The sequence below is a fragment of the Salminus brasiliensis genome, chromosome 8 (assembly GCF_030463535.1).
Source record: "Salminus brasiliensis chromosome 8, fSalBra1.hap2, whole genome shotgun sequence".
NCBI lineage: Eukaryota > Metazoa > Chordata > Actinopteri > Characiformes > Bryconidae > Salminus > Salminus brasiliensis.
This window is the reverse complement of record NC_132885.1, coordinates 42451511-42475162: the sequence shown is the minus strand read 5'-3', so window position 1 is coordinate 42475162 and position 23652 is coordinate 42451511. Positions and strand designations below refer to the sequence as shown.

The following is a 23652-nucleotide window of genomic DNA, read 5'->3' as shown; positions in this document are numbered from 1 at the left end:
GTTCTAAAAGCAGGTTCTAGAGCCGAGCTCTTCTCAGAACTCTGGTAGAACCGTGTCTCAGGCATCAGGCAGCGTCTTCATCACCATTAGGTGAAGAACTTTCTGTGAGGAGCTTTTAGTAGAGCTTCAGACGTTCCCTTCCCTTCACCTCCACTGTAGAACCACATCTCTGACTGGGGGGGAGGTTATCTAGAACCGAGCGTTTCACACCAAAAGTGGTTTGTTTACATTTACGGGTCTGCAATATGGCCGTGTGAATTTCAGGCAATGGGTGTTTTGATTAGTTTGGCGTCACAGTTTTTGTTTGTTTTTGGTTAACGCTATTTTTGTATATATCATTTGAAATATTTTTTAGGAGGATGAATTATACCTACAATCTGTTGAGGTCACTAAGGGGGTGGTGTACACCTTTGTTTGGTCTGTATATGCTGTTGGCAGGGGTGTCATCAGCACGCTGAGGAAGGCCTAAGTGCCGACTTAAATAAATATTTTGGATATGTCAGCACCTGAAAAGCATTTAGCAAGGTAGCCTGTTCTTTATCTTTTTGGTCTTATTAATAATAAGTAATAATAATAATAATAATTGATATCTAGTAAATGTAATTCTGATAAACGGTAAGCTTGTTCTGAGCATATCCTGCAGATCATCTGTGCTTAACGAACACTGTCCAACTGCACGGTTTGTTACATAGAGCGGGATAAGTCATGTTGAATTGAATAGAGTGCAGCAGAATAAAAATCACTGTATCCAGTTTGGGACAGATGTGGACAATCTGCTGCTACTGCAGTTTTGACCTGTGAAACTCCTCTTTACAGACGACCTGCTTCTGAACACTAGATGGTGCCAAACTCTAGGTTATTGTCCATGCTTGGCTCTGATTAACCCACATAACGTCTTTTACAAAAACAATTTGCGGAGGATCACAGGAGGGCCGGGGGAAACAGTTTGGCTTGATGGGGATCGATAGCAGCGTGGCTCCTGAAATTTCACCGTTACAAACTCGTTCAGGTTTTTGGCCATTAGCCTCAGCGGCGGAGGTGCGGGTGATGGTTTGGCGCGCGAGCAAATGGGTTTTGGAGAGCGCTGATTAAATAAGTGTGGGCGCTCAGTTCCCAGAATCCTCCGCACCTGAAAAACAGGGTCTCTGACAGCTTTCTATGAAACAATAAAGATGGAGCAGAATGAGGTAACGCTCCATAAAGGCCCCTGATTGGTTGCTAGGGCAACAGGAGGAAGAGCGGTGAGATTTCAGAGTGGTGGGAGGTAAACAGGTCAACACCAGCATTCAGCTTCCTCCTCTGCTCAGATACCTCTCGGATACCTCTCACTTCTCAATTAAAGACTCTCCTCGCATAAAAAAGAGCATGCCACAGAGCCAACGCGGTGAAGCTAACCGCCTCCCATGGGCTTTTATTCTTTCTGAGCCATAGTAGCATGTCTGATCCCTTTACTGAAGAATTTTATTATTATAATATAGTTATTTTAATATAGTCCCTGAAGAAAACTTTCCCCTTCTATTCTACACTATATAGACCCATGCGCATGAAGTCATGGGTATTAAGTGTTTTTCTCTGCTTTTGTTTGAGATTTAGGTTTTGGACGAGCATTGCTGTGAGGATTTGATTGCATTCAGCTACAAGATTGTTCTACACCTCTAGCCCACGCCTGGCATTAGGCAGCATGGTGCCAGTAGGGTCATGATGTTGATCTGCTCCAGGGAGTCCTATTCTATTGGCAGTTCTTCTCCTCTACAGGGACTAGACAAATTGTGTGTGTGCATTTGCACATCTGTGTCAGCATTGACTGCAGCTGAATGCATTCATTAGAAGAGGTGTCCACAGACATTTGGACATGTAGCGTGTAGAAGATCCTGAGTGGATCTGTGAAAGCTGTGTCCAAATATCAGAGAAACTCTGTGTTTATTTAGCAGCACGACGCTCCTCAGGCCCGCCTGCGATTTCTCACTTTGAACCGTGGAACCTCATTGGCCCTCGCTGTCCCGGGGTAGAGTCATCTGCATTTGCATTTAGATAGATGGGCGTCGACAGGCTTCCACATCCGTTCCTTCTGCCGACTGAGAGCCGCGGAAATTGGTTTGTCACTCGGGTCTCCAGCTGAAGATTTCAAATTTGCAATTACGGAAGAGTCTCGGAGCTCCTGTACAGAGTGACCAGGAGGAGAACTAAACCGAGAGGGGGAGAGAGAGACTGTCCGCGTCCTCCTCGTCTTCCTCCCTTCTTTCTGATGCAGTTTCCTCACACCTTTGATTTTGGTCTAACAATCACTACAGTTCCAGTAACACTGTCCATCTTATTCTTATGCGCGTCTTCCTGGTCAGGGTCACAGTGGTTCCAGGGTCTTCTTGGAATCCCTGGACACAAGGCAGCAGGTTGCCCCAAGTAATACTAATGAAGCCTTATGTTCAAATTATTAGAATAATAAGGTATCATTTGACTTGGCTGGTGGATTATATATATTATAGATGGCTCGTAGATGACAAATGTATTTATTAAGTCTGATGTAGACTATAAATAAAATCCCATTCAGTTGCTAACATTGATCTCTACAGTATAACACACCTTATATTGGTATTACTGGTGTGTGTGTGTGTGTGTGTGTGTGTGTTCGTCTGTCTCTCTGTTGTAAGTGCAGATCAAAGCTGAGTCGGTGTGACCGGGAAGCAGCCGTTAGCGTCAGGCCTTTCATGTCTGAGTTTCCCTTTGAGCCTCTGGAGCTGCTGCTCCGCCCCGACCAGCCGGGACATCCAGGTCCGTCCGGACGGGCGGGGCTTAATGGGTTCAGTCGATCTGAGTAAATTTTGACATGAGCTTTGATCACAATTCATTCTCGGGACTCGTTACAGAACCCTCTGTTACTGCGGTGGTCCTGGCGGTGGTCCGATTTTCAGAGGACCTTTATGACCACGCTGAACTTCTCTTCACTGTTTACTCACTGCTGACTGCTTGTAGCCTATGCCTACATAGTCCTGGCTCATTAGTGGGTCTTCCTCAAGCTCTTGGTTCCTCTCAGTGGTTCTTCCTTATAGTATGGGGTAGGTTCTCTCTTTGGAGTCTGGATTCCTCTTCTTCTGGAGTTCTTCATGCCTTTTAAGGAGTCTTGGTTCTGCTCATTGTTTTTTCCTCATGCTCTTGGGGAGGTTCTCATTGAGTCTCAGTGGTTCTTGCTTGAGCTCAAATTTTCAGAGTCAGTTCCGGTCACTGTTGTTGAGGCTTGTCATCTTGACCTGATACCCAGGACTGTAATTGATGACCCCAGGCCTACGCCTATGTTTCTGTGTAGAAGTAGAAATCTATATTCATCACCTAGATTAACTGACCAAAGGACACAGACAGGAGGACACGCCAACACTGTATGTTTTAAAACAAAGGCATTTATTGCTAAAATGCACTCGACATGAAAAAAACACAAAAAACAGATCACGAGTAGTCAGTACAAGACGATGTGTAAATGAGTACGATGTCCAAGTCACCAGAGAGTGAGTTTGCGAGGCGATGCTCCTCAGTGTCTCAGCTCTAGCACCAATAGCCTATAAATATGCTTTCACAATATATATTTTTATATTTATATATTCATATAGATCTTTTTCTTCTCAATGCAGTTCTCAATGAACCAAAACCCTTCTGAAAGATCTTTCAGTGGTCACAAGTGAGGAACATCCTGGACAGACGAACTCCAGGGTCCGCCTCTCCACGTCCTCACGGTAGCGCCTCGTCTCCAACGTGGAGATGCATTTGTGCTTGGCTCTTAGTGAGCAAATTGGCAATGGCACAGAGATCGCAAAGACGAGATAAGGATTAGGAGTGGCACTCTGACGTGAGGCGGGACAGAAGAGCACGAGGGAAGTGGTTCCCAGTCCTGGTCCTGGAGTACCGCTACCCGGAGTACCTGCTCTAACGCGCCCACTTCAGCTCAGGGTGAGTTTGTGATGTAGAAGTTCCTCCACTTTCCAACTTTTCTGCACAATTTCCTCACAGAGTCATTTAGAAAGATCTGCTGTGAAATTGTGGAGAATTGCACTATAGAGAAACTTGCCCACTATACAGTGGAGGTGAATGGAAGCAGGCGTCGGTCGTCATGATGAGGGTAAAATAGTGGAGAATCTGAACTAATCCAGTTCTCTTTAAGGACTACTTTCTGTAGCCGCACTACACCCTGCAGCATGTATCCCTCCACCATTTTAATGATCTGGTTCTAAAAGCAGGTTCTAGAGCCGAACTCTTCTCAGAACTCTGGTAGAACCGTGTCTCAGGCATCAGGCAGCGTCTTCATCACCATTAGGTGAAGAACTTTCTGTGAGGAGCTTTTATTATTAGAGCTTCAGACGTCTGCTTCCCTTCACTTCCACTGTAGAACAGGGTTCACGGAGCATTTCACACCAAACCCACACTCTGATCCTGGAGGTTGTGTTCTTTTACTGTGAGTGTTTCTCAGTCCAGTCCTAGGGTGCACCCCCTGACCTCTCTTTCTCTTGCACCAAGTATTCAGGTTAATTGCTTTGCTCAGCTAAATCTGAGCAGAATTGGGAGTACTGGGAGTTGTCCAAGGCAATGGAAAGGATGTCCACTGATGCCTAAATGATATTTAAAGGCTCATTAAAGGATCTTTTTGGGTTTCCAACACACCCAAACAAAGCAGTCAAGAACTGAATACCTGCTTTTTACAGGAATGTCTTGGAGGACCCAAGGGCTCAAGGGTTGGGAACCACTGTCCAAAGGCAGTCCAGAACCCGTGTCATGCATGTTTTTGTTTCCAGGCTCCAGCACACCCACTTCAACTCAGAAAGGGCTTCTCAAGCAGCTGGTCACCTGTGCTGGAGCTACCTAAACAAGGTAAGGCACGGATACTCCAGGGCTAGAGGTGGGAACCACTGGTGTAGGTGTAGGGAGTTGTAAAAGGCCAAAAGAAGGCCGTCGGAAGTCTAGCAGCTTTCCAAGTGGTACAGAAAGGCTGAGGCAAAGACGGTTGCTGTGTTCGTGTTGTGCGTCAGTGTGTGCATTAGCTCGAAGGAGGTCTAGCTGATTGGCATCAAGGCAGCCCACTGCTGAGAAACGTGACACTTTTGCGAAGGGTCTGCGGAGGCCGTCCGGCGACAAGGCGATCCATCATGGGTGATGAAATTACTCTCCAGCCTGAATATCACAAAGAGACCCACCGCCAAGCAAGCGAGGCTTTTAATCTCAGCTCTTTCTGATTTACCAGTGGGCCGTAATCCCTGTCAATCCCCCAATCACTGCCCAATGTGCTAAATCCACAATCCACTGTGGTTTGACAGCAATCCCAAGCCGGTCTCTAGCACGATTACGGAGATTAGACCACACAGTCCTCACCCCCTCTCCTTTCCTCATCGTAAAACCCAAACGTGGCTCCGGAGATTCTGTTCGAAATCCTCTTGGCTTCTTCTGCGCTGCAGGACGGCTCTACGTGCTGCACCAGCCCACATCTTCCCACCTCTGGATTCAGGCTATCTGGTTGCGTTTTTAGGAAGAAGCTCTTCTGTAGCACTTCGGGTTGTTTGTGCTTTCTTCTCTGTGTGCTTTCTGACGGCTCTTTTGAAACCCAGCCGGCCAACGGTGGCTCAGAAGTTTGCGCTGGCCTCGTCTGGGCTTTGTGGCCGTTGCAGAGATTAGCGATTATGTTCTTATATCCCGTCCCGCCCAGCCGCCCTGTCCGTTCCCTTCCCTTCTCGTCCTCGGAGGGATGAAAGTGTGTATGCTTGTGAGTATGAACTGGGTTTGGGGGGCGTTCAGTCTTTTCACGAGAGTCACTAAGCCATGCTTTTAGAACAAGCATGAAGACCGAACTGGGAGAAGACACGTCATCACACTGCCATATTTAAGACACATTCAGAACATGATGCTTTCATGTAACAGCCAAAAGAAAAGTCTACAAAAACACTACATTCGGTTTCCCCGGTGGCCCTCCAGAGCACAGCTGCGATACGTCTCGCTCTCCCTCTCTAATTGAGATGTTGGTGGGTAACCTGGGGGAGGAGGGGTACAGTGTGGTTCCTCTGGGACTACAGCACTTCCCCGGTGGTTCCACAAAGCCGAATGAGGGTTTGTGCTTCTTTATGGAACCGGGTCGCTCTCTGCAGTTCTGTAGGGTCTGTGTTCAAAGCCCTGTTTACACTTGGCGCTAATTTCTGATACGCGTGGTCCTTTGGCGGGGTCAGATTGCCATCCAATCAGGAGCTTCAAATGTAGTTTGCACCTTAAATCAGCATTGTTTGAGAATCAGTGTGATTGATCACAAAAATCACAGTTTGAATTACAGACCAGATCATTTTTGCCTCAGCAAAAAAGAGACGAGGAAGAGGGAGAGTGATTTAGCTTTTGAAAGTTTGAAAGTATTTTGTGTTCCTGCTTTGTTTACATTAGTGACCTTTTATTTTGACACAGCCTGTTTGTACACGTGCATTTCTGGACAGTGTGAGAGCTGCAGAAGCTTGATCTGAAGGAGGAGCAGCATGTGGGCTGAGGTGGTAGAGTAACACTACAGGATTTTACACTAATATGACTCTATGGGTTCTGCAGCGTTACACAGCAGTTCTGGAGAGAGGTTCTCCTCCTGCAGCTCCACCACCAAACCTCCATAGTGCAGCAGCAGCAGCAGCGCTCCGGCCCGGAGTGAGAATGACGGAGACGCCCTTCTCCCTGTTCAGTTCAGTCAGTGTTAAATAAGGTTAACACGGCTTATTTAAATATTTGATAGTGTGTAATAAATACACTAGTAGTATCGGGTGAGAAACCGTACAGTAGGAGAGAGAGAGAGAGAGAGAGAGCGAGAGCAAGCTAGCTAGCTATGTGCTTTTTGTGCAGTATTGGTAAATTTAGGTCTGATCTGATTCATTTTAGTGAGAAGTGTAATCTGACCAAAGCTTATCTGGACAGAAACTCAACACAGCTGATGGAACAAGCTCGTAGCTCTGACAGCAGGGCAGGTCTGACTATCCCGTGATCAGGACCGCTTGATCCGAGATCCCATGCGTGGTTCCGTTAGTCCAGATCTAGGGCGCCTTTTAATACAGTGTAAACAGGGCCTTACTGAACTCTGGGGGTTCTAATCTTTCATTCACCTGAACGTCTAGCAGGTCCACACTGTCTGAACTGGGTAAGTGACCAAGTTTAATCACCCTCCTTCACAATTTCAACAATTTCAAGCATGACTAAAGGTTTCAAATGATGGTTTGGGTATTTTCTAAAGAACTGATTAAAAACTATAAAGAAGTCTGAGATGGTGTAAACTCGCTGGAACGGAGAGGAAGTGTCCCTCGTGGCTTTCCAGCGAACGGCAACACCGTTTTAACCATGATGGAGATGAAGAGACACTGTTTCACTTCACATTTGCACAACATCTGAGACTCAGCCCGCAGTTTCCTGGGATGAAAGGTGTAGCTTAAGCTGGTGTGTGTGGGTGTGTGTGTGTATGTCCGTCCAATAATGGCTTTGTTTGTATAAAAGGGGGAAGGAGGGCTTTATCTGATTTTTGATCAGCGCTTTTGCTCATTTCTCGTTGTGCTCGTCGGGTAACTGTGCCGTAGGAGGTAACCCTGCCCCTAGTGGATGCAGGGGGTAAAGACGGCCACTTTTGTGCCTCAGGTGAACCTCTGTAAACCTTTTTCACTAATGTTCCTCGAGTGGCCCGGCTGTTAGGCGCTCTCTACATCGGCGGCTCAGAGCTGTTCGCTTGTGGTGGGATTTCCGGCCTCAGCGTCTCAGAAACTCTCGACGAAGCTGCCGGGGAACAGCCCGGTGCGGCCGGTGCGCTGCAGAGTCCCCTTATACCATCCGTCCTCTCGCTTCTTGTGCACAAATACGATGTCGCCCTCCTTCAGCTCGATCTCTGCCTCGCTCTGAGGTGGGTAAGGCACCACCACGCGGTACCTAGAACCAGAAGAGAGCGAGCAACAGGTGAGAAAACTGGTAAACAACATCTAACTTAGTCTCCCCTTAATTACACTTTTCTAGTTCGCACGTATCAACTTAACAAAAAAAAAATAATAATAATTGGCCCGTATGAAACAAACACTACAGCTGTAGGTTGGATAAATAATAGGTGTGCTGTTTCAGGCTGAGACGGGGGATTTCCCACCCAGCATTTTGACTTTAGCATTTTGTGGCTTTAGAGCCGGTCTCTCCGTCTACTAGAGAGCTAATTGATACAGTGCCTGTTCGCTACATCAGCCTCGCAGCTCCAGCCTGAAACTTGAGAGTCCGACCGACGTGTCTTGGTGAGTAACTGGGGGGTTTTCGATTTTTCACCAAACTCTAAGACGGTGTTGAAACTGCAGAGCTGCCGCGTCAGCTTTGATGAAGATTTATGAGCTGCATCATGAAGCTACATGTGAAAATCCCTCTACTCGAGGTAAAGCAGGCGAGAGAGCGACAGCTTCACCAGATTCTCTCTGCTCTCCTGGATCTGACAGCCCAAGACTGGACAGGTGAGCCGCGGGGGAAAGAGATGACCACTAATCAATAACACACACACACACTCTCCCACTGAGGAGACTCGGCTAAAGATCTGATGCAGCATATACAGCCCTAATCCATCTACCCTGTGCTTCCACTTACTTTATTATAACATTGATTGGATGCACAAGGTAGGGTTTTCCAATAAAGTGGCCACGGTAATTATAATTGAGTATAATTGCTGCAATCTACACTTATAAACCTTTGTGTGGCGATCAGCTGATGTCACTGATTACTCTCTCAGACACACACAGAGAGATAATGGCATGTGGTTATAACGCAGGACTTGTCTGGAAGATAGCGTCTCTCATTTTCACGCCTTCAGCTGGATCACAGTGGTTTGTTCGTGTCTGTGTGTTTCCTCAATCGATTCTCCCTGGGGAGACGTGGATTTGGACCCAGCGATTATAAGCTGTATCATGTCTGTAGCCTCTCCCGGGGCTCGAGCGCCGCTGTGTTATTACCGTCCACTGCAGCCGCTGGCGGCGAGTCGTTTCAGCAAAGAGGAGAAAAAAAAACAACAAAAAAATCAATCGTTCGTTTTTCATCGCAGGCAGGAGGGGCCGGAGGGGGATGAGGGATCGGAAGATAGTGGGGTTCTTGTGGTGGAGAGGGGGTGAGCTGCCAGGCAGGTAATGTATGAGCTTTAAGAAGGAGCTAGAACCTGCTGCTGCGTCTCTGGCGCTCTGAAAGCAGCCTTAGAAACGGATGACAAAGCAAACGTCTGCATGAGGTCTGCAGAAAGACGGTTCCCTCTGCGGCCCATTAAATTACACTGCAGCGTAGGCAGCGGGCCTTTAGAGGGTTTACATTACAGTGCAGGTTAAAGGTCACTCGCCTTTGGGTTGTAGGCCGCGTGAAGCAGAGCTTAGCTGCTGTACCGCTGCAATCAGTGAAAAGCCAGCACTGTTAGCCGAGCTGGCATCTCCTGCTGTATACCGAAGACGCACAGGTCAGATACCAAACGTGTCGTGGCTGATTGACTGGAGTTCCATTCAGACATCAGTCATGGTACACTATATGGACAAAAGTATTGGGACACCTGCTCATGCAGAGTTTCTTCTGAAATCCAGAGGATTAAAAAGAGCTGATCCTGCTTGTGTTGGAGTAACTGTCTCTACTGTCTAGAGAAGAAGACGTTCTACTAGATTCTGGAGGAGCATTGCTGTGAGGATTTGACTGATTACATTCAGCAAGATGAGCGTTTGTGAGTTCAGGATGTTGGATATCCCCAGATGTCCCCAAAAGTACTGGATGGAGCTCCTCCACCATCATCCCAGAGAACCCCGTTCTTCCACAGCTCAATGCTGGGGGGCTTTATACCCCTCTAGCCTGCTCCAGAGAGACTTATTCTACTTGCAGAACTTCTCTGGAGGCACCTAACAAGCTGTGAGTGTGTGCATTTGCACATCTGTGTTGGCAGTGGGTGCAACTTAAAATAATAACTAAATTCATCCATTAGAAGAGGTGTCCACAAACTTTTGTACATAAAAGGTACAGACTCTCCCGCCGGACTCTCATCATGACCCTTGCATTAATCCTGAGACACCCCGAGCACAGCGCTAAGGGACGAGTGTAAACCGTGGAGCCCAAACACAATTATTCCAGACGTTTAGAGCCTCTAAAAGCTGAGTAAACTGGACGGGTAGACGGTTCTGAATCAGACCAATCAGAAATATTAATTTCTTCACTTTTACCAGATCTCTCAGCGGCGGGTGACGGCCTAATGCGGGAGAAGCAACAGTAATAAAGCAGGCCTGCGCCGAAGACTCTGCATAAAATCAATTTCTCCCCTCGCGCTGTTATTAGCAGGCTTGGCGGAGAGTGTCTGCTTCGGGTGCTTAACAGGCAAGAGAACAAGATGTGTTATGAATAATGAATATGAATTAGCAGACGAGCAGGTGCCTCCTCTCTTCCCCTCCCCATTCACCGCTGCTGCTCTTTATTTTTCCCGCCTGGGGAACGTTCCCACTCCAGAAACGTGCTTCAGCTGAAGGACTTTAACAAAGAGACGTAATAAATACATTCATCTCCTGCAACGTTCCTTCATTTCAGACTCGAAAAACGTCAGAGAAATGATGAATTTTCCTAAATAATCTTACAGATTTTCCTAAATTACGGGAGCTGCGTTCAAAAATTCATCAATAAATGTTTTGATGGTGAAAAATAGTTGTGATCGAGCAGCTGGCAAAAAAGGCAAAGAAAAATATTTACTATGTAGCAGTTAGCATTTTAGCAGTAGCTACCAGTAATGTGGTCAGCATGAGTGATCTGTAATGTGAGCTGGTTGCTATTAAGTTTGCTAGCTTAGCGTCCGTAAAGCACTGATAGTTTAGTATTTTCACGAGCAGATCCACCCCCACGTCATTAGCATCCACCACCGCCCCCTACACACACACACACACACAGCACGCTAAAAGTGTAGAGTGACGTACCTCTCGCGGGACAGGGGTTTGGGTTCGGGTCGGATGGCCAGCAGGGAGGAGGAGCAGGGCTGCCTGACCGGCGGAGAGACAAAGTTCAGGTCCAGCGAGCCAGACTTCCTGTGGAGTGGCTCCATGCCCATGGCCCCCTGCATCTCGCTCTCGATGGGGCAGGACCCTGCCCGGCCATGCCCTGCTGGCTGCAGCTCCGATGCCATTGCGCCCTGCATAGGGGACGAGGAGGAGGAGGGGTCGGTCGCTGGTGAGCGGGGCTCGTGTGTTGGAGAGACGGACGGTGGAGAGCGGGACTTCTTCTTCGCCGCTGCTCCGGAGAGGAGCTTCAGGAGACCACTGCTCTTCTTCTCCTTCTGAGAGAAACAACAGACAGATCAGACGTTAAAGGGGAACCCTACCAATGAATGGAAGCAGGCGTCGGTCGCCATGACTACTACAACACAGATACAGCCCATAATTTATCTCCTATCCAAACCCACCAGTGCAGCTACACAAGTCTTCTGAGTTTTATATGGATGATGATGATGATGATGATGAAGGTAAAATAGTGAATAGAGAATCTGAACTAATGCAGTTCTCTTTAGGGACTACTTTCTGTAGCTGCACTACACCCTGCAGCATGTATCCCTCCACCATTTTAATGATCTGGTTCTAAAAGCAGGTTCTAGAGCCGAACTCTTCTCAGAACTCTGGTAGAACAGTGTCTCAGGCATCAGGCAGCGTCTTCATCGTCATTAGGTGAAGAACTTTCTGTGAGGAGCTTTTAGTAGAGCTTCAGACGTCTGCTTCCCTTCACCTCCACTGTAGAATGTTGTTACCATGTAATTCATTATGTATCTAAACTACTACTAATGTATTGAAATAAATATGGAATACAAATAAAACAACAAAGCTAACTCCAGATGAAGGGTCCCGCTTTGATTAAGGGGAGCGTCTTCAGTCCGGAACTCGGTAAGCCTGTTTGTTTTTGGTTCTTATCTCTAAAGCTCCGAGCAAAGCCCTTCGTTTGTTCTGCGCTCGGCTGCTACATTATGCATGCAGGATGTGGGAGAGCAGGCTTTCTTTGAGAATGCCATTTTGGGTTTCAGAAGAGCGAAGCCGTGCTAAGCACCCGCTCTACCTGGGCTGAGGGTGCAGTTACACAGGCAGCCACTAGGGACGTTCCCTTCAGACGTAATTTCCTCTAAGAGGCTCTATAAACGAACAGCCACTCAGCCACAATCCACACCATTTAAGACCAACCCCGCCGCAGCGCCAGACCCCAGCTCAGTGTCCTGACAACCCAGGGGAGGGGCCTCTTCATTCCCACCTGTCTCAAACCAACACCTCGGTGCTGCCATCCTGACTCAAGCAGTCTGTGTGTGTGTGTTTGTGTGTGTGTGTCTGGGTGGGAATCTGAGCCAATTAACACTGAATAATCAACACAGACATCTGTCAGATGAAGGCTCACACTCACACCCCACTGTATGAACCTGCTACCGCTCAATGTTTCATTTTCCAAATATATGAGATATACATATCCTCACATCACCACACACACACAGGTATTTTACAGACGATAAAAAAAAGCACTGAAAACATTTAATTACTAGTTAATTAAGTTATTAAAATAGCTGATACATGTGTATTTATTGGCAGGGCTTTATACCCCTCTAGCCCACGCCTGGTATTATTAGGCAGCATGGAGCCAATAGGGTCATGATGTTGATCTGCTCCAGAGAGTCCTATTCTATTGGCAGCACTTCTTCTCTACAGGGACTAGACCAGCTGTGTGTGTGTGTGTGCGTGCACATGGGTGCAATTTAAAGAGGTGTCCCCAAACATTTGAATATAGTATTTTTATATTAATATATCTCACCGCTGTCCAATGAAAACATGTATCTCCATTGTTGTCCTATTCTAGATGAACGGACCAATAGAAATGCTCTAAAGGACTTAGAGTTAAATAAACTCTTCTGTTCAGAGTTAAGACCACGCTGTCTTCTGTAATGTCACTATTTTGGAGATACGTGTTTTTCACTGGACAGCGACCAGACCAGAATAAAATACCTGTACACTAATAGTTCGGGGAAGCACTGCTGCTAACATGAGGAGATACCTGCCAGCGCATCTTCACCAACACCTAAATCAACCCTACTGTCCCGCCGCACTTCCTCCAGCTGCCTCCAGACTGTTTATGTGCCGTCAGTCAGAAACAGCAAAGGAGGAACAAATCACACACACACACACACACACACACACACACACACTGCTTCTCTAAGCGCTCAGACGTCAACACAAATCACAACGCTCGCCAGCTACGGCAGGACTACACCCCCCACCCCCCAGTCCAATAGAGGACAGAGGGAAAACACGCTGGGTGGAGGTGCAGTTTCATGGCAGCAGTTTTACCACGTTTTATCAAGCTTCCGTATTCCTCCTCCAACCACCTCCATCACTGCTACACACTCACTAATGAGACAGGCGGTCAAATTAACCCTGCATTAAAAGTATTGGTCCCCTCCCGATTCACACTGATTGGTTACAGATCCTCATACACAACAACATATCATGGCCACTTTATTAGAAACCTACCTTGCGCTTCCACTCACTGGAGGTCGTCTGTAATTGTGCACCAGCTAGATGGAGTAACAAGGGAGAGGGTTTCTGATAGTGGCCCGAGAGCTTTCTACAGGTAACCTGCTGGTTCTATTACACATGTATTAGCAGCTCCCCTTGAGCACACCAGCGTGGTGTAATGGTGGAGTAATGGTGGTGTGTAAGGTAGCACATCTCTATGAATGTGTAATAAACGGCGCAGGAGTCGACCGTTAAATAAAGTCCAACAGCGTTTGGTTACAACCGGAATCAATCAGACGGCGCAGACGGACAGACGGCTCTCCAGCGGAGCCGCTTTCTCTCAGCCACTCTGAAAATGAATAGATTTGCATAATGAGTCTATATGTGTGTAAGAGATGGAGATTTCTAATGAGAGAGCAGCAGAGGGGGGCTCCCCACCCACCCTAAACGCAGCCAATCAGCTTAGGTTGTTAGGGCGTCCTAAAACTTTTGACCGGTAGCGCAGATCCCTTGATAGTTATATAATTGGCCACTCTCTGGGTTCTCTAATGGAAAACGACTGCCCACGCTGTCCACCCACCTTCTCGACCTTCTTCTCCTCCAGTTTGGGCAGGGCCGTGGCCCCCTGTGGCTGGCCGTGAGCATGTGGGTGTGCGGGCGATGCAGGCTGTAGTGGGATGCCAGCAGTCTCGCCCCCGTTCAGCAGGGCGGCGGTGACGTTGGGGGGTGTGATGGCAGCAGCAGCGGAGTTGAGGGGGATAAGGGGGCGGGGCGTTGCAGAGGCGACAGGGGGCAAGGCAGAGTGTGACTGAGGTGGAGCCACCATGGAGAGCGGTCGGCCGGGGGAGCGAGACGGAGAGCCCTGCGGCCTCAACGGGGAGACGGAGACGGTGGGGCGCTCTGGGCTGCCACCTGCTGGAGGACTGTGGACTAAAGCGAGAGAGAGAGAGAGAGAGAGAGAGAGAGAGAGAGAGAGAGACATTAGAGATTATACATTTCTGTTCAGTTTGGTAGAATCATGTTACACCCATCCGCCATAACATTAAAACCACAGACAGGTGAAGTGATGAACACTGGTTATCTGGGTCCAGTGGTTCCTGTGGATCTACATATCAGTCAGTGAGTGAACGGTCAGTTCTTGAAGGTGATGAAGCAGGAAAAATGGACAAGCGTAAGAATCTGAGACACTTTGATAAGAACCAAACTGTGATTTTCTAGACAATGACTGGGTCAGAACATCTCCAGAACATCAGGCAGGTCTTGTGGGGCGTTCCTCCCAGTATGCAGTGGTCAGCACCTACCAGAAGTGCTCCAAGGAAGGACAACCGATAAACCAGCGTCAGATCTTCTGTGTTTTTGTACGCAGATCCGGCCTAATCGCCGACCTCCTCATCAAAAGGCCAGTCATACATCCAGCAGACGCGTTTACCAGTAAACACTGGTGAAAAATGCCTCTCGCTGGAGGAACTCCCTGCAGCTCTGTCTTCAGTCCAGTCAGAATGAGAAGAGTGATGAAAGCCGTGGAGATGAAGGTGCATTTAGAGCTGCCTGGCTGAGTAACGGACGCCTCTTGGTGATATGAGGTCTGTCTGGGGTTCTGACGGATCTTCTGTGGCAGGAAGAGGGATGTCAGACGTAGTCAGGCGGAGTTTTCAAAGTAGGCTTTCCTCCCTCTGGGCTGTTTGAGCTAGTGTGTGATTGTGTGGGTGTAGTTACAGCTAACGGCCTCTAGGTGTTCTATTCTATGGTGTGTTTTCCCAACAGGCCCAACCTCCACCTCACACGGCTTTTATTAATAACAGACAGTTGCGTAGTCCAGGATTTTAGACATGGGGTGAGAAAGGATGGCAGGGGGACACTGAGGGGACACTGAAGCTAAATAGAATTCAGTGATCTACAGTCTCTTTACAAGCAGGCAGTTAGACAGTCACTCCACTCTAGAGCTGTGAAGCAGTGTACATTTCTGCGTCTGAGAAAGAAGGGCAGCTCTGTCATCACACTATAATCATCCTCATCCTCATCATCATCATTAAGAACAAGATCACATTAAGGCAGAGTCTTATAGAGGCCAAAATTCGCAGGCATGACGGACATGTCGCAGACCACCTCACTAGGGGTTGATTCAAGAGATGTTTACCTGGCAGTCAGTCGAAGCCTAAACACTAGTCTGAGCTTTTTCCCCCTAACGAGCTTCAAAGTCCGAGAACCCGGCAATTACTGCCAGCGCACTGCGGCAGGGCCTTCATTACAACCGACAGCTTATCTGAGCTTTAAAAGTGTTAACAAGCTCCTGCACTCCTTAACACTGCCTCCTCATTCCAACACACACACACACACACACACTCACTCAGTCAGTCCATCTGATGTAAACAGAGTGGGTCACACTGCAGGCTGCACTGACAGCAGATTAGCGACTGTGTGAGGGTGAACATAAACCCTTGACCTTGGCAATGGCGGAACTTAGCACACATGGTCCGCCCTGCGACAATTAGCACTACAGCCACATGATCGCCCAATGCTTAGGTCATTTATTTTAGGCTTCATCTGACCAGACTGACCAACTGCAGGGGCTCACACTGAAGCCCTAGAGCAGGGCTGTTGTGGAAAAAGTCCCGCCGGCTGCTGGATGGTTCTGAGCCTTGCTGTAATTTATGAGCATCATGTTCATCTGCAACGCCATCAATCCCACCCTGACCTGGTGAAAGTGACGGCTGCCACTGGCTAACACAGCAAAACAGCCAAGAGCCTGTACTGTGTTTTGTGTTTTGGCCTCACTACTTAGAATTCCCCATCACATGATGCAACAATATGTGGACAAAAGTATTGGGACACCTGCTCATGCACTGTTTCTTCTGAATTCAAGGATATTAAAAGAGCTGATCCTGTTTCTGTTGGAGTAACTGTCTCTACTGTCCAGAGAAGAAGACTTTCTACTAGATTCTGGAGGAGCTTTAGTAGAGTGTTAGTGAGGTCAGGACCAACTCATCCCAAAAGTACTGGAGGATGGAGCACCACCATCTTTCCAAAGAGCTCTGCAGCTCCACAAACTGCTAGAATGAGTGTGTGGATCACATGAAGATTATAGAGCACTCCTGAGCGCCCCCTACGCTTCCTGTAGTGTAATTCTGGTGCAATTCCTGTAGTATAACCTGTACATGCTGTAACTCACCCAGTTGTGCTGGAGGCCGGACCTGGCTGGTCGCCTGCTGGCCACACATGCGCAGGCAGTTCTTCAGATGCGGGGAGGATGAGGATGATGAAGTGTTGGCCAGTGGTGGGGCGGAGCGGGAGGCTGAGCTCAGCAGGATGGGACTGGAGGGTCCTGGAGAGCCAGGAGAACCGGGAACAGCCTTAACTGCTGGAGACGCTCCGGGCAGACAGGGACGTGACTGACCCACCGCAAACGGAGCCCTGCAGACAAAGAGAGGGTTTCACATGCAGTTCTGTTACAGGGCTCAAATCACAGAGTATGTTATTAGAGCTTCATGCTGGATATTAATGCTATCAGAGCTTCATACTGGATATTAATGCTATCAGAGCTTCATACTGGATATTAATGTTATCAGAGCTTCATACTGGATAATAATGCTATTAGAGCTTCATACTGGATATTAATGTTATTACAACTTCATACTGGATATTAATGCTATTAGAACTTCATACTGGATATTAATGTTATTAGAGCCTCATACTGGATATTAATGTCATTAGAACTTCATACTGGATATTAATTTCATTAGAGCTTCATACTGGATATTAATGTTATTAGAGCTTCATACTGGATATTAATGATATTAGAGCTTCACACTGGATATTAATGTTGTTAGAACTTCACACTGGATATTAATGCTGTTAGAGCTTCATACTGGATATTAATGTTATTAGAGCTTCATACTGGATATTAATGCTATTAGAGCTTCACACTGGATATTAATGCTATTAGAGCTTCATACTGGATATTAATGTTATTAGAACTTCATGCTGGATATTAATTTCATTAGAGCTTCATACTGGATATTAATGTTATTAGAGCTTCATACTGGATATTAATGTTATTAGAGCTTCATACTGGATATTAATGATATTAGAACTTCATACTGGATATTAATGCTATTAGAGCTTCACACTGGATATTAATGCTATTAGAGCTTCATACTGGATATTAATGTTATTAGAACTTCATACTGGATATTAATGCTATTAGAGCTTCACACTGGATATTAATGATATTAGAGCTTCATACTGGATATTAATGTTATTAGAACTTCATACTGGATATTAATGTTATTAGAGCTTCATACTGGATATTAATGTTATTAGAGCTTCATACTGGATATTAATGCTGTTAGAACTTCATACTGGACATTTTTATGGGTTATTGTATGGTTGAAAACACTGATCACAGATAGTTGAGTGGTCATCATGTTCATCAGCACGATGCTGTAAATAAACCTGTGAACTTTAGGCCACGTTCAGCAGCCAGCAACAAAAGCTGAGCGGTAGAGAGGTCATCCATTATGGAGACAGTGTTATTGACAGAGCCTCCATAATCCTTACAGCCTTTAGAGACTTGTATTGATTGCTTGTCAAGGAAGGCGAGTTATGTGTGTGTGTGTGTCTGTGTGTGTGTATTGCACACCGTTACAGACTGAGTCCTTCAGGACCCAAATGGAGTATTTAAATGTCCAACTGCACAGCTAGCACTCCGGCGTAGTTAATAATTCAGCTACAGTGCGTTAGCAGCGAGCCCATTCACATTTACAGCGACAGTTTGGAGAGAACCCTAAATATCGTTGATCAACCAAGACAAGTTTGCTTCTTTAGCAAACTGTTTACCACGACTATGAGGCTAACATGAAAAATGACGGTCTTAAGGCTATCCTACCACTTAGCATTGCGCTAACTGCACGTCTAAATCATCAGACACTTGTCTCAAATGTCTTTATTATTACGCTGGAGCTACAGGCTAACCTAGCTAACAAGTAATGAAAGCTTGAAGACGGCTGCTGCTACTGTGTTTAGCATAGCTAACGTACAGCAGGCCACGTTTATAGTGTCTGACGATTCAGACAAGCAGTTAGCACCATGCTAGTACTTGTTAGCTACGTTATCCTCGTAGCTCCAGGCTAAAACTAAAGACACACCAAACTGGACTTAACAGTTAAAGGGGTTCTAGAGTTGAATAATAGTGGAACATTAAAGAACCATTTACAAGAACATTTTAACCAGCTAAAGAACTGTTTAAGCAGTCAAAGGGTTCTTTGAGTTCTTAAGGTTCTATATTGAGCCATTCTCTTTACAAAAGAACCCTTGAAGAACCCTCCTCCTCCTCCTCCTCCTCTTTTAAAACTGACGAATAAGGCTATAGATCACAAAGTCATGCAGTATCGTAAACAGCTAGCCTGGTATAGAGGCTATAGATGTTACTGCCCTCTAGGGGTGGTACGCAGGTACTACAACTGTTCATCTACACTGGTGGGATTAAAAATAAATAAATAGAGAAACAGAAGCGGCTACTAATCAGCCAGCTCTAATTCTAGCTCTAAGTGGTAATAGTTTTAATTAGTTTTCAGATATTAATCAAGGAAGATGAACAGGCTGATTCGATTCATTCTGCCAGTGATTCTGAAGTGCTGGTTGCCAGATTGGACCCAATTCCACTCTCACACCTGAGAGAATACAATTCCCACTAGGCACCATGCTGCAGCTTAATGTGGTTCCTTACAGTAAACCCTTCTGCACCTGGCCTGCACACACATACACACACACACACACAGACACACACAGACACACACACACAGACACACACACACAGACACACACACACAGACACACACACACACACACACACACACACAGACACAGAACATGAGGGAATTGCTGCTGTTCCCAGAATCATTATCATACTGAGAGAATTTTCCTTCCACCTCAAAAACCAGCCTTTCTCCGTCTGTTTGCACGTTTCCAGAAGGTTCCTCGGAATAGATCTCCACTGACTGCTGTTTTGAGAACATCCCGTGCCTTTGGTTCACACATTCAAGGCTGTGCTGTTACAAAATATCATCAGATGGGAAATAGCGCTGCAGGCTGCTGGATGTGAGGATATTTCTGAAGCACCAGGTGGCTCGTCTACCTTTCCAAAAGGAAGTGATGACTTCATCAGATCAGGCAGAGTTAAAGAATCTAAAAATACACAGTCCGACCTGTATCTACCAAAGAGGTCCAGAGAAGGTCCGTCTCTCTGAGTGTGGCTTAGAGTTCTACAGGAGACTGGAGCTGGGGTTTAGACTCTGCAGTAGTTCAGTACTAGTCTTAGTGCACTGTTCAGTTCTGCTGGAAACTAAAGGGTAAAACCTGTGAAACTCAACAGAAAATCGTCCAATCAGGATGGTTCTCTCAGTGGTATCTGGCCAGATTCAGCTAAACCAGCTCTCCCATTGGTCAGGACTTCACTGGTAGAACTGAAGACCATTACCTTTCATTAACCACCAACACAATTAGGAACCAACCAATCACGCTCTGAACTAGAATTAACAGCAGAATTAACATCACTTTAGTCCTGGTGTAGGTTCTAGATATATACACATACACACACACACTCGTCTGCGCTCACCTAGACACAGGGGTGACGTAGTTTCCAGGGAAAACTCCGGAGGCGCCGCTGCGCAGGGATGTTCCTTTAAACCAGCCGTCCTGGCACTTCTCCGTCACGCGATACATCTCACCCTTCCTCAGCTCCAGCTCATCCGCCTTCTGGGGCTTGTAGGCGTACAGCGCCAGATAACTGCACAAACAACAGACCACTGCTTTATTAGAACTCTTATAAACATGCACTGGCCACTTTATTAGAAACCCCTACCTTGTGCTTCCACTCACTGGCCACTTTATTAGAAACCCCTACCTTGTGCTTCCATTCACTGGCCACTTTATTAGAAACACCTACCTTGTGCTTCCACTCACTGGCCACTTTATTAGAAACACCTACCTTGTGCTTCCACTCACTGGACACTTTATTAGAAACACCTACCTTGTGCTTTCACTCACTGGCCACTTTATTAGAAACACCTACCTTGTGCTTCCACTCACTGGCCGCTTTATTAGAAACACCAGCCTTGTGCTTCCACTCACTGGCCACTTTATTAGAAACCCCTACCTTGTGCTTTTACTCACTGGCCACTTTATTAGAAACCCCTACCTTGTGCTTTTACACACTGGCCACTTTATTAGAAACACCCACCTTGTGCTTCCACTCACTGGCCACTTTATTAGAAACACCAGCCTTGTGCTTCCACTCACTGGACACTTTATTAGAAACCCCTACCTTGTGCTTCCACTCACTGGCCGCTTTATTAGAAACCCCAACCTTGTGCTTCCACTCACTGGCCACTTTATTAGAAACCCCTACCTTGTGCTTCCACTCACTGGCCACTTTATTAGAAACCCCCACCTTGTGCTTTTACTCACTGACCACACTTTGGCACTACTGGGTCGGAGTACAGAGTTTATGAACTTGAACCGGGATGAAATAAGGGATTTCTTAAGGCGTTTCTATGGCAACCATGCCGTCTGTGGTGCAGGTGGTTGTGGGGTTAAAGAACACAGACCTGTCCGCTCTCATCAGTGGTCAGAGTGACCTCTGTCCGGTCGAACCCGGTCTATCAATGACATCAGAGCACAGTCAATTTTATTTGGACTGTGTGGATGTGCAAAGAAAACATGGTTTGATGCTCTGTTTCCATGACAACCTGACCATCACCATCCGACCGACCATCTACTTGATTTGATTGCAAGTGATGTGAATTATTCATGTGTTTATTGATTAATATTCAGAAACAGCTATTTCTAATATATGTGTATTTTATTATGTTTAATTTATTTTAAATATGTTTTATTTCTGAAAATATTGTTTGATATGTTTATTTAGTTATATGAAGATGTATGGACTAGATGGTACATGGTGCAGTAGTGGTTGGGGGCTATGCTGGATTATTTTATATTTGATAGTAATAAAAACATTAACATTAAACATAGGCCCAATTTGTCTTCTTTTAAACCACGTACTTATAAAAGTATATATATAAATTAATGTAAAATAACTAATTAATAAATATTTTAATATGATCAGAGGACTCACATGTTCAGAGGCAGCTGGACCTTTGCGGCAGCTAGCAGCTCTCCGGTTGCTGTGGCAACCCGTGGGCTGACCGCCACTGCTGCGCTAGATGTCCCGGCAAGTGAGGAGTCCTGCAGGAGAGGTATGAAACGGGACATGTTTACAAACATTCTCTTTATCGCACAAAAGCTTCAAACACTTCAAACAATCCATTAAACAAACAGATCTAAAGAATCTAAAGCTGGAGCTACATCCTCCTCCTCCTCATCACCATGTCCCGCTCTGTAGAGCTGCTCCTCTCTCAGACCGGAGCGCAGTGGGCGGAGTGATACCACACACTGCGCTGAGGTGAAGGTGGGTCCGGGTCCTCCAGTGTTCCTCAGCTGTGTGGAGAAGGTTCTGTTTGGGGTTCTAGACTAAAGGAAGTCCCACCGTCTCCTAAACCTCATCCATCTACCAGCTAATGAAGATCTGGAGGAGCTCTGAGAGACGCGCTGGGAGAGGAACGGGTTTGGGGGCGTGTCTACAGAGAGGAGTGAATTGGTGACAGTCTGAGTCAAGTGTTTGTTAGCAGTGTTAGCCTAGCATCTCCTGTTGTGAACTAAAGAAGCTCACATCAGAAACCGAACACGTCTGGACTGATCGGCTGAATCTGATCAGAGATCAATCAGGATGTTTGATTTCTCGCTGAACTGCTTTAAAGCTGATGAAAGTCTCCACTGTTTCTTCAGCAGTTCCTCACTTACATATTCATTGCTGTCATTCAGACTAAACCCCCTGCTGCACAGCTTTAAAAGCATCAGAGTGTGTGTGTGTGTGTGTGTGTGTGTGTGTGTGTGTGTGGTTACACACTGGAGTTGTGATAAATAACCCCATTAATCATTAATTACTCTCTGACTCCTGAAACACAGCCCCACTCTGAGCAGCCCCATGTTTAATGTCTCATTATTTATTCAGATCAGAAAATATTTTAATGAATTTGTGATGGACGAGAATGTGGATCACACACACACACACAGAAAGGGGAAGAGTGAGTGGTAGAGAGAGAGAGAGATAGAGAGAGCAGTGTGAGTAAACTGTGGATCTGTGCCGGGTGGTGCGACGGTACCTACAGCTTAAATGTCCCATCCCTACCCCTGTTACAGTTGGGGGAGCATCAACTCCACTGACTAAAATATATTTTAAAACTTACATTTTTAACTATTTTAATGTACTGATTCATAGTGCTGCTTTAAAAGTGTGTGTGTGTGTGTGTGAGTTGGAGCGTCAGAACTAATCATCCAGCATCAGAACCTGACCTCACTGATGCTCTTGCTCTAGTGGGCTGAATGTAATCAATTCCTCCTCACAGCAATGTTCCAACATCTAGTGTAAAGCCTTCTCAGAAGCATATCGGCTGTAACATGCAGCGAAACGCATGTCATGATTTCCCACTGAGGAAACACTGGGACGTCTGCATTCTTTTGGACATGTAGTGCCGGTTTCTTGGACAGGGATTAAACCTAGTCCTGGACTACACAGCACTCTGAATGGAAACCATTAGGGAAGTATGGCCCAAGCCTAGGCCTTGTTCCCGTCCCGGCCCCAGATGAGCTCTCTACTCTCAGATGAGCATGTTCTGTAAAGACCCCCAACACAAAAGTTCTCATACTGAAGAGGCACACATACTCTGAGGGGTACCTGTGTTGTGGGAGCGCTGGAGGACAGGTGTGGACAGTCCCCAATGCGAGCAGCAGCTCTGGGGTCGGACGAGCTGATTAGGACAGGGGCGCTGATCTCCATGGAGTGCCGGTTGTTGCCGAGCGCCTGTGCCGTGCGCTGGGTCATGCTGAGTGCCGTGAACGAGTGCCGCTTCTTGGCGTTCTTCTTCCCGTCCAGCCGGCGTTGGATGGCGGCGCTCACCTGCCCGTTACCGTTACAGCTGGAGCTGGAAGGAGGAGAGCCGGGCTCTGCGCTGGGGCCGGGAACGGCCACCGGCTTATCCATCTCCATCAGCTGCTTCGCCGTTTCATTCAGCTGAGACAGAGAGAGAGAGAGAGAGAGAGAGAGAGA

The 23652-nt window shown here is 46.7% G+C and overlaps 1 protein-coding gene across 2 annotated transcripts in view; it reads right to left on the bottom strand.

Annotated features, from left to right (window-relative positions):
• Positions 1-3374: 3374 nt before the first annotated feature.
• The window catches only part of LOC140561456 (E3 ubiquitin-protein ligase SH3RF3-like), a 123588-nt gene continuing 103310 nt past the window's right edge, over positions 3375-23652 (bottom strand). Inside the window, exons 4-10 of one of the 2 annotated variants that reach the window (XM_072686677.1) lie at positions 23269-23616; positions 21622-21731; positions 20101-20271; positions 16657-16898; positions 14068-14417; positions 10926-11281; positions 3375-7905 (exon numbers count right to left, since the gene is read on the bottom strand). In XM_072686677.1, the coding sequence (XP_072542778.1) occupies positions 7737-7905; positions 10926-11281; positions 14068-14417; positions 16657-16898; positions 20101-20271; positions 21622-21731; positions 23269-23616 (1746 nt within the window). In that variant the 3' untranslated portion in view covers positions 3375-7736. The remainder of the gene's footprint in view (positions 7906-10925; positions 11282-14067; positions 14418-16656; positions 16899-20100; positions 20272-21621; positions 21732-23268; positions 23617-23652) is intronic. The other variant, XM_072686678.1, reaches the window with a different exon arrangement.